General features: G+C 31.1%; 1 protein-coding gene across 1 annotated transcript; it reads left to right on the plus strand.

Annotated features, from left to right (window-relative positions):
* Window positions 1-5,730: 5,730 nt before the first annotated feature.
* On the plus strand, window positions 5,731-6,800 carry LOC133029245 (agamous-like MADS-box protein AGL29). The gene has a single exon (XM_061101717.1). It carries the CDS (start codon window positions 5,827-5,829, stop codon window positions 6,424-6,426), a length of 600 nt encoding a protein of 199 aa, XP_060957700.1. The 5' UTR covers window positions 5,731-5,826; the 3' UTR covers window positions 6,427-6,800.
* Window positions 6,801-12,305: the final 5,505 nt, after the last annotated feature.

Genomic DNA, 12,305 nt, shown 5'->3' on the forward strand with positions numbered 1-12,305 from the left:
GTAAAAATCTCATATTTCAGATAGTGGTATCCCTTTGTAAATGTGGCACAGACCCATCTCGGAATATTTTTCCCACTAGTCACAATTAATTCGTACTACTAAGACGTGAATATGAAAATTCAATTCACTTTAAATTTGGTTAAAATGACCCCCTAGTTCAAAAATTGAAAATATTCTTCTATTCAGAGTAAATTTTAACAAGTTTTTTTCTTACTCTTACACTCGTTAGTGTTGTCTTTAAAACTTACCCTACACATCTCAAAAAATCGTAAATTTCACAGGGATGAAGCCAAGACCATTGTGCACACTTTTTTACTGGACACTTTGAGAGAAAAAGAAGTTTTAAAGCACTAACAATTATTTAATCGAAATAGTAAAAATCTCACATTTCTGATAACGGTACCGCTTTATGAAATGTGGCCCGGGCCCATCTCAAAATATTTTTCTTCACTAGTCACAATGAATTCGTACTACTAAGATGGGAATATGAAGATTGGTTTCGCTTTAAATTTTATTAAAATGACCCCCCAAAATAAAAAATAAAAAATATTCTTCTTTTTAGGGTAAATTTTAACAAGTGTTTTCTTTACTCTTACACTCGTTAGTGTTCTCTTTAAATCTCACCCTACACATCTCAATAAATCATGAAATTTCACACGAACCAAGCCAAGACCGTTTTTCATCACTTTTCTATTGAACACGTTGAGAGAATAAGTAGTTTTTAAGCACTAACAATCAATTTAATCAAAATAGTGAAAATCTCAAATTTCTAATAGTGGTATCCCTTTCTGAAATGTGGCTCGTACCCTTCTTACAATATTTTTCACCACTAATCACAATGAATTCGTACTACTAAGGTGTGAATATGAAGATTGGTTTCCATTAAATTTGGTTAAAATTGCCCCGTAATTCAAAAATTTAAAATGTTCTTCTGTTCAGGGTAAATTTAAACAAGTTTTTACCTTACTCTTACACTCGTTAGTATTCTTTTAAAATCTCACCCTACACATCTCAAAAAATCATAAAATTTCAAAAGGACGAAGCCAAGAGCGTCATGCATAACTTTTCCATTGTACACGTTGAGAAAAAAGAGTAGTTTTCAAGCACTAACAATCATTTTAATCGAAATTGTAAAAATCTCACATTTCTAATAGTGGTTCCCCTTTGTGAAATGTGGCCCAGACCCATCTCAGAATATTTTTCCCACTATTCACTTCGAATTCATACTACTAAGACGTGAATGTGAAGATTGGTTTCACATTAAATTTGTTTAAAATGACCCCCCTAATTCAAAAATTGAAAATGTTCTTCTATTCTGGGTAAATTTTAACAAGTTCTTTTTGTTTAACAGGGATGAAACCAAGACCATTGTGCATCACTTTTCTATTAGACACGTTGAGTGAAAATTAGTTTTCAAGCACTAACAATCATTTTAATCAAAATAGTGAAAATCTCACATTTCTAATCACTACTACAAATATCAAAATTCGCGACGGTCCTAAAAATAATTTTTTTTGGGGACCGTCGCTAAAAAATTAAGCAACTATTTAAAATCGTCGGGAAAAATTTAGTATCCCCAACGGTTTAAAATCGTGGCAAACAAAATAGGCGACATTTTTTAATAAAATACAAATTTTAAGGAGAGCCTTATACCATATAAGGGCCCATTAAAAATCCGTCACCTACTTCTCGCCACATTTCCCATGTTCCTACCTACTTATTTTCTATTTCCCACATGCCCACTTATTTCTTCTCACATATTTCTTCTTCATTTTCCACACCCTAAAACAAAAATCTTAACTCTCCAAAACCCCACCCACGCCTCCGCACCATCGCCCTCCTCTCCGTCGTCTTCCTCCCCCTCTCGATCTCCCTTTCTTCTCATCTCTCTCGTCCATCGATCTCCACCCACCCTCCTCCCGTCGGTTTCCCTCTCATTTCCGTCGCATACGTCAGACCACCACCACCTCCCGTCGGTGTCCCTCTCATCTCCGTCTCATACGTCGGACCACCACCACCTCCCGTCCGTCTCCTTCTCTCTTTTTCTCTCTCTCTGAGCTCGGTATAAATATATTTATTTATTTATATACTTTTTTATTTATTATATATATTTGTTTTGTTATTGTATAAATTTAATGTGTTTTAAAGTTAGTTGTTATTGTAATAAAATTAATTAGTTATTTTATTTTAATTTAGGTAAAATTATAAAACTAATGGACAAAAAAATGGGAGAAAATACAGATTTTTTCCCACTAGTCACAATGAATTCGTACTACTAAGACGTGAATATGAAGATTGTTTTTACATTAAATTTGGTTAAAATGGTCCCCTAATTGAAAAATTGAAAATATTCTTCTTTTCAGGAAAAATTTTAATAAGATTTTCCTTACTCTTACACTCGCTAGTGTTCTCTTAAAATGTCACTCTACACATCTCAAAAATGTGAAATTTCACAAGGACAAAGCCAAGACCGATGTGCATCAGTTTTCTATTGTTCACTTTGAGAGAAAAAGTAGTTTTTAATTAACCACACTAACAATCATTTTAATTGAGACTGTTAAAATCTCACATTTTTGATAGTGTGGTTCCTTTTGTGAAATGTGGCCTGGACCCATCTTAGAATATTTTTTCTCACTGGTCACATCGAATTCGTACTACTAAGACATGAATATGAAGATTGGTTTCACGTTAAATTTGATTAAATGACCCCCTAATTCAAAAATTGAAAATGTTCTTCTGTTCAGGGAAAATTTTAATAAGTTTTTTCTTTACTCTTACACTCGTTAGTGTTCAACTAAAGTATTTGTTGTGAAAATTTTATTGATTTATAATTGCGCAATTGTACACAATCACAAACAAGTAATACAAGGACAAGTATCAAAGTTCGTATCCACGTAGATTTTTACACTAAATAATTCAATATCAGCTAAAAGCAATGATAAAAAATTTAAAGTAAAATTAAATAAAATAAAATAACCAAATCGAAAGAAAATTTTCTATCCTTGATATAGAGGAGTCTAAAAACAATATTTAGAGTAGTCCCTAGTAGAGGTTTACTATAAGCAAGGTAGTCCCTAGTTTAGGGCCCCAATTTTATAGTAGCACTTATATGTATAAAATTTTAGAAATATATCAAGATTTCAAAAATATACTATTAGGTCATTTATTAAAAAGAACATAGGGTATTTTTAAAAATGATTAAAAATATATATTTTTAAGAAGAAAATATTTATTTGGGCCCTCAGTTACATATGGGCTTTTTATTAAAAAGATGTGTGATATTTTTAAAAATTATTAAAAGAAATATATGTATACTTTTAAGAAAAAAAAATATTTATTTGGGCTTATAGGCTAGATGGTTGGACCTTAGACACAAGCTTAGCTTGTCTTATTCTAGACCCCGACTCAAATAAATATATAAATATAGATTATAGTAAGGAATTATTTCTCAAATACACAAAAATTATAAAAATACAAGTGTACGGAATTTTGAATATTTTACGATTTTAATGATTTTATTACCAAAAAATACAGTTTTTGAATATTTCTTTGGACTGTTATAAATTAATATATACATAAATGTATGCATGTGCGTGAGTATTCACGTGTGATTCATTATATAAATATATATATATATATATTTATATATAAATATTACCCAAAAGAGAGTAATAAATAAATACTTAAAATAAAATACAAATGGGCATGCAAATTGTGAATTTGTAATAATTACAAATTATATTTATGGTCATTAATTATCATCAGTTATATGTTATAAGAAGAATATACAGCTCATATACACATATATATGTAAAGTAGGAATTATACATGGAATATATATATATATATATATATATATATAACCTAGCTATAATTGTAAACAATATATATAATATTTATATATATATATATATACATTAATTGTTATATAACGTACGTGCACTATAGTCTTATCTTTTGTAATAATAATTACATAGCAATAATGGAAATAGGATATTATATAAATACATACAATTCTTTCTTCCTTTTATAATTATTTTTTATCACCACAAAATATACCTAAAACAACTATGCAGGTGTTACCTTCCTCAGATAAACCCTAATAATTTACTAACTTTTTCTTATGTCTATATATGTTAATTTTATATACATAGAAAATAAAATAAATAAAAAATAAAAAACCAGCCGTGCACATATATTAATTATGAAATTATCCAACTAATGCCAAATTAAGAACTTTATATATATATATAAAGAAGATTATATATACACAACAATATTTTTATTATAAGTAAAAAAATTGTAATTAATTAGTGACAATTAATAATTAAATAATATATTTTAGTTACAAGTAATTTTATTGTGATTAAAAAGTTATCACATATGATTTTTTTTAGTGATACTAGTACTCTCACACCTAAAATAAAACAAAACAAAAGAGCTTAATTTTGATTTGGAAAGAGATAGTTGCGACAAAAGTACTAAAGTTTTGACTTTCTAATCGGTATAAATCTAATTTTTTTAACAGTATAAGTACTCTATATTAGTAAAATTGTAATTTTTGTCCAGTTTCATGAGTGCAGATTATTTCGTTAATGTATTAAAAGATTCTAAATCAATTGATCTATATAGAAACATTTAGTATCAGTTACTTCTATTTTCTTTTAATAAATTCAAAAACTAAGTCGGTATAAACGGAATTAGACAAAAATTATAGTTTTACTAATATTGATTACTTTTGAACCTCTTCATTGAAACCAAAACAAACTTACACAATAGTCACAAAGCGGACTACATCCCTAATAACAGTGTTATAGCACTTTGGCTACTTATATTGCCAAGAAAAATTATTAAATTTATGCTCTTTATAAAATTAAAATTTTAAGTATTTATAATGTTATTTATTTATTTTTAAAAAATAATTGTAGTAATTTATTTTTTATAGATAAATAATGATTGTAACATATTCAAATTACATGTATATATCTCTACATATAAAAATGCATAATTAATCTCAATCATACAATTAAAATTAAAAGTAAAACATGTTTCCAATATATAATTATGCAAGGTAAAAACTAAATACAAATCCTTCTATATACAATATGTATGTATGTCTCTAGCATAACTCTTATTTAAAATTGTCATAAGTAAAGTATAAAATATAATATCTCATGATTTTATAGCATTATTTATTTATGTGTAAAAATGGCATATAATAGTGTATATTGTGGGATATTTACCATTGCTAAGTGTCTAATATATATATATACATACATTTTTTCTCATTCTATTAATTATGAGTATATATGTGTAATTAGTGTAGGTAATAACAAACACAAGTATAAATTATACACAAACTTAATACATGCTTATGTAACAAGAGACTTTTAATAAGTGAAACTAATCTCAAATAAAGATGTTTGTTTATTTATTTATTTATTTTACAGATAGATATGTATTAAGTTTGTGTGACTAATTTTATTAATTTTGCAACGGTTATCTACAAATGATACTCAAAATCAACAAATGGAAAGAAAAAAGAAAAAAATTCCTTCCATCTTAGACAATAAATTTAAAAATTTATAAAAAAAACATAAAATTAAATTATAAAAATTAAAATAATATTAAAGTCTAGTATTAGAAACAAAAAGTAAGCAAAACGATTTCGGAAACCCTATAAAGAGGTGTATAAATAATTCTCTTTATATTCACCTCACCCTCACTCTCATTCACTCACTCACTCAAAACCTCTTATTTTCCTAGAAACAAAAGAAAACTTTCTAGGCAACCAAACAGGAAAGATCGAAAAGAAAAAAATAATTAATGGGGCGAAGAAAGATTGAGATGGAAATGGTGAAAGACAGCAGTTGTCGTCAAGTAACCTTCTCGAAGCGTCGAACCGGCCTTTTCAAGAAAGCCAATGAGCTCGCCACACTGTGTGGCGCTGAGGTTGGGATTATCGTCTTCTCTCCTGGTGGCAAACCATACTCTTTTGGAAACCCTAATGTGAGATACATCATAGATAGGTTTCTAAAACCTAATCTTTACAAGAAAATGGTGAATAACTCGTCCGTTGGAGCAAAAGCTTATGAAGAGACGATGAATGAGCTTCATGACAATCATGTGAAGCAGCTGAGCGAGGAGAAGCTCCGTGGTGAAGCCATTGATGGGGAAATAGCCAAAGGGAAAGGGCTTGTCATTGGTCGCGGATGCAAGAAGATTGATGAGCTCGGTTTCGAAGAACTTGAGAAGTTTAAAGAGAGTTTGGATGAGCTTGATGACAAGGTGAAAGAGAGAGTTATGGAGATGGAAGCTTCATCCACATTGTTGATGTTGTCCAATAATAATAAGCTTGTGACTGGTTCTTGTGTTAAGAAGAGGAGTGTTAGGGTTAGGGCTATCGCTAAAAAGAATTATTTTTAATTAAACGTTGAATAATATAATAATATTGGCACAATAATGTTAATTTCTATTGGCATATAATAATTATATATGCCATGAGTTTTATAAAATATTTGAAATAAAAAGTTCAATACATAGATTCATCTTGTGGCTTTTGATTTTGGATAGATTGAGATTTAAATCAAAATTATTCAAACACAATATATGTTTAGATGAGGAATGCCTAATTTGTGGATTGAGTAAAGAAATTAGAGAGCATTTATTCTTCAATTGTCACTTGAGTTTCCAAGTATTGGTTGGGCAACTACACTAGTATCGATTTTTAGGCGGCTACAGTGGCTGCATAAATCGAAAATGAACAGATTTCAGCGCCAATTTTTTTCCACAACATTTGCAGTGATAACATACCACATATGGTGGTGCAAGAATGAAGCTCTTTGGAATATAAACATTTATACAATTGGTAAAAAGAATCAAATATGATGTTAAGAGTAGAATTCAGAGTGTAATACCTAAAAAAGTGACAAGAAAGAATTTAGAATGGTTTGAACAATTGTTAACAATTGTAAAAAGTGGCAGGTTGATGCTACTAGGATGTAAAACTTTGTTTAGTGGAATATATACTCATCCGATTGACCAAAAAAAAAGCTCACTGATTTGAAACTTATAAATTGATGAAATTATCTTAGAATGCTTTTATCTTTTAAAAATTATTGTTTGTCTGAAAATATACATAAATGTGTGTCTTATGATGAGGATTTTGACATATTTAGACATGGTAAATATATGAGGGCACTTTCAAAATAGGGTCCAATAGTAGAAGAAAACTAAAGGGGGATGTTTACTTTTTGCAACCACACAAAAATAACTACTAAAATAAACTTCAACAAATTAGGATGAGCTTGAATATTAGTAATTAATAATATTATAATTAATATTATTTTAAATATATTCACTTTTCGTCATTTGGTATAAAAGTAAAGGCTTTGTAAAGAGAGAAATGTTTTTGAAATATTGGGCGGACGCAAATAATATCATCTTCTATAAAGAGATGCGACTGTGTTGAAAAAACAACTCTCACTTGTAAATACATTTAGGTGGGATTAATTATATGACAAAATTACTTGATATTGTAGTAATTATTGATAAATTCGGGCAATGGATTCTTTATTCTAAAATAGAAGGATATCATGAAATTTTATAAAAGTGTGAACAACTGGCTTAGCTAATCTCTTAGTCCTTAAGTCTTGTGCACAAGCCAAAAGATAAGTTAAATAAAATATTGGGATCAAATTAATATAGTAAATATTATTGTAAATTTTATATTTTATGAATATTATCAACCAAACTTTTAGTTTTGTTAATGGTAATTTAAATTCTGTATTTTCAAAATGGTAGAAAGTAATACCATAATATCAATCTTTGTCATTTTTTTAATATAATCAACATAAAGCCATTTTTTGCATGAATAGTTGCAAAAAAATGTAAATAACCTAGTCATAACACCTCCAATCAGGTTATTATGATGTTTTATTTTTACAAAAAATTGAGGTAAGGAGTTTTTTTTTTCTTTTGTACCATTTAAAAAAAAATATAGGGCTCAAATTATTATTTGACAAAATAATGGGTTTAATCAGTAATAATTGCGAGACACATGGTCCAAAACGACAGGCCTTTGAGAAGGAGGAAGGTGAGCTGTCCATAAAGACAAGCACAAACTCCTTATCAAGCTCCTCTTGAACATCACCAAACCAACTTGTGGTCAGCCCAGAGGAATAACAATATGAGATGCATAAAAAACAGAGAGCAGAAAAGTACATCGCAAAAGACTAGGATAACAGTTTCTTCCCCCATCATGACACACAGGACACACACGGTTGACCTCCACTCGCCTAGTTTGCAACTACATTTCAATAGGTAAACAACTTGAAGAAGCTTTCAAAGTTAAATTCTTGCATTTTGGAGGAGTTTTAAGTTCCAAAATTTTATTTGAAACCTAAACTTGTCCTCCATATTTTCTTTACCAATTAATTCTTGCAAAATCTGGTAAAAATTGTTAATAGAGTACACACCCGACAACTTAAGAAGAAAAAACCCATTAACTAACTACTTAAAGGAATACCCAACACCAACATTTGATTTTTTTAACCAACACATCTCCTACACCTACAACCCCACTTTCATTAAACCAATAATCTTAGAATTCACCAGCCCAAAATACCTACAAATCTTTTAAGGGTTAATATTATCAAGTAACCAAGGCTCATTAAAATAGTCACACCCTCTCATGATACAATTTTCCAATAGATGTAGACCTTCATTCACCCAACTTTAAGCTTCCAAAACACTTCTTTAAATAAAACTCAAATTGGAGCCAATATGACCTTTAAGAGTTTCTACTAGGATAAACCAATTACTAAAGATCCCTAACGTAATGCACAAGTAGCTTGAACCCTTGTTTCTATGTTGGAGCAAGATTAAAGTTATGAATACTTCTAAAACTAATACATTTTTATTTTATGCTTATACTTAAAAGGCTGATCTACTCATCCACTGAATACCTTTGACTTGGGAAGAAGATGATTTTCAGCAAAAATTATTCATCATTCTTTCCATGTCTTTAGAGTTCCCTTACAATAATTAAAACTCCCATATGGCATAATAAGAAGTAGATTAAGCCATCTTCTTTAAAAAAATCTCTTAACATGCTCTAGACAAAAGTCTACCATCCCACACTTGAACTTATTTACAATTTTTTAACTTAAGGAAACCCAAGATTGTTAATTTATTAAATCTCATCATGCTTGGCAAACCTAAGTTTGTATTGTGAGCATTTGCGACAGGCATCAATCCTAAGACTTTACAAACATGATACCTAACCCTTAGCTTTGAGTTACTACTAAAGAAAATGAAAGACTTTTGAAGAATAATTTTCTGATTAGAGGCATGTTTGAGCACATTGAGCAATTCTAAAACATTTTAATCTTCATCTTCTATAACTCGAAAATATAAGTAGTTGTCATCAGCAAATAGCATGTAAGACACAACAAGAGCACTACAAGCTACCGCACACCTATGGAGCAAACATTTTGCTTTAAAGTTCTTCATAAGAGAAAAAAACCATCAGCACACAAAATCAACAAAGAAGGAGATAAAGGGTCCCCGTATCATAAGCCTCGAGAAGGAACAATAGATTCCACTGACCACTTTATACCTGATAGAAGAAACACAAATCAAAATCAATTGAACCAACCTCCTATCAAATCTCATCTTTGCCAAAGAAACTCTTGAAACATTTCACTCAATCTAGTCATAGGATTTAGTCTGGAGGTGTTCATTAGCCACATCCAATATTTTTAGACCTATCCAGATCTGATCTAATTATATATTAGATTTTAGATTTGATCCAATCCAATTAATTTCAGTCATCTGATTGATCTAACATCCATTGGATGTATTTCATATATATCTATTCAATTGGTTCAAATTTATACAATATTTTAGACCTAGTTTTCTTAGATTGGATCGGATCATATCCATCCAATGTTTTAAATCTAGTATTTATTTGACTAGATTGGACCTGTTATCCTAATTTCCACACAAAGTAACACGACATTCTTCTGAGTGACACGTGAAGAACATTCTAAGACCTGGATGGGTAGTACGGTCCTCAGCATGCCATCAAGAGTGGCTTATTATCCAGAAACAATCCATTTAAGATTAAAATGAAACATCTGAACAAGGTGAATACAACTGTCCGACTAGCTTCGATCTTACATCGAGCCTACATGCATTGACCACGTAAATGCACCTGAAGCAAAACTTTGGAGATACTTTTTTTTTCATTTATAAATTAAATCTCTATTTTAGTGGGATTTCCACACGTTGTTGTTGTAAAATAGGAAAGTAATCAAGTTTCCTCTTTTATTTCATAATTATTTTGGGGAACTAAATTAATCTAATGTTTCCCTATATATAGTGAAGCCATCTCACTATTCAGGGATCAGAATTCAAATTCTAAGAGAGATCTTATGCTGTCAAATTATTTGTATGCTTTTGAGAGAGATCTAGATCTCACTTGCTTCTTTTCTCATAAGTAATATAAGTAAAAAAAGGAGTAGGCTATTACCATAAGGAGTAGACAATCGTGCTAATTCAACGGTCCTACCAATTAACTAGATAACAATCAATGGAGAATACTCCACTCATATAGGATGCGAATAGAGGAAAAAAAAGCCTATATCCCAAACGGACCATAGCATGGGCCAGGGTAATGTCCATCCAACTACACTCAATAGACCCAAGGTAATGGACCGTCCAATCTGAGACCACAGGATCAAGCTGTGGGCCACACGGTAAACGAGCAAGTTTTTCCAACCCATTACCTTGGGGAAATGGTCAATACAATTTTGTCCTCAGACGGATATACTGAACCAATCAACTGCTAATAATGTCCATACAAGAAGGCCTCCGGGTGAGTCAGTCTTTAATAGGTTTAGACCCGTACATGATTTAAGAGACGATCTGAATCGTAGAAGAGGAGGTCATGATTGACATTTCATTCCTACTAATGTTCAACCAATTAAGGTAGACAATTACGTGCCAAGTAAAGTTTTAAAGGGTCTACAGGTAACACAAGGCGGTTAACAAGCAGGTGAAGTTGATCCAGTGGTGCAAGCCCAAATAGATCAACTTAAGAGCCTTGTACAAAGCCTAAACGACCCAAAACTCACCGACCTAGAGCTTGATCGGATACGAGGTTCACTATTTTCACCACAAATTAATGCCCTTGAACTTTCGCACAAGTTCAAGATGCCCACATGGAAGATGTATACGGGCAAAGAAGATCCTCTCTCTCACATCAAGTACTTTCAGATGAAAATAGATTTACAGGCTGTAAAGGGTGATGTATAGTGTAGAATTTTTCTAGCTACCTTGGCGAAGGCCGTCCAATAGTTGTACTTCAAGTTAGCCCCAAGAAAATTTAGTTCATGGAACTTCTTCATGGCAGAGTTTCACACACAGTTCTTATAGTTCTCATTTTCTAGGAAACTCCAAACTCACTTAGAAAACTTAGTCAAAATAAAACAAATACCAGGGAAGCTTTTACAAGACTACATTAGTATGTTTATGACTGAGGCTACGAAAGTGAAGGGACTAACCGAGGAAGGAAAACTGGCTACTATCCTAGGAGAAATAGAATCTCTGGGAGAATTATGGAAAGATATCAAAAGGTTTACTATGGGTTCAATGGGTGAGTTCTTGGACCATGCAGATGGATTTATAAAGCTTGAATAAGCAGTACGGCGAGTAGACACAGTTGGTCAAAAAAAAGACCAACCAAAGTTACACCACTACTTCCAATACATCCATCTAGCATAACCAAAACCCTCAACCTCAAAATAGTAGTAGTACATGTCAAAGTGTTAAAAGGTCGAACAATGACAATTATCAAGGTAATGGGAAGAAGGAGAAATTCAATAATAATTATGATCAACAACGTCCTCGAGAGAAAGCTTCAAAGTTTACTGCCTTCACTATCCTTACTAAAGAAATAGAAACTATTTTCACGACAACTCAGTTTGTGGTACCGTACAAGAGACCCCCACCAATGACGAAGTACATGAACAAGAGAGATACCACTAAGTATTATCGCTTTCATGAGAACTATGGCCATGATACTGTTGAAAATTATTTTACCAGGATCTAGATTTACTAACAAGTATGTTGGATTAACAACCTAATACGAATTCTAAAACAATGAAAATAAACACATATAAAGTTAAGAAAACCTTACAGTGGGTGCAGCGGAATATTATGACTCCTTCCGTTCAGATCTCTAGCCCTTGATTCCTTTCTGTAGCAGAGCATCACCAAGATCTAAACCTGGATCTTCTTTT

Source organism: Cannabis sativa, chromosome 7 (assembly GCF_029168945.1).
Source record: "Cannabis sativa cultivar Pink pepper isolate KNU-18-1 chromosome 7, ASM2916894v1, whole genome shotgun sequence".
In the NCBI taxonomy this organism is placed as follows: domain Eukaryota; kingdom Viridiplantae; phylum Streptophyta; class Magnoliopsida; order Rosales; family Cannabaceae; genus Cannabis; species Cannabis sativa.

Bases quoted from the DNA above. Each gene is read 5' to 3' on its own strand.
- LOC133029245 (XM_061101717.1), top strand. From the start codon at position 5,827: ATGGGGCGAAGAAAGATTGAGATGGAAATGGTGAAAGACAGCAGTTGT.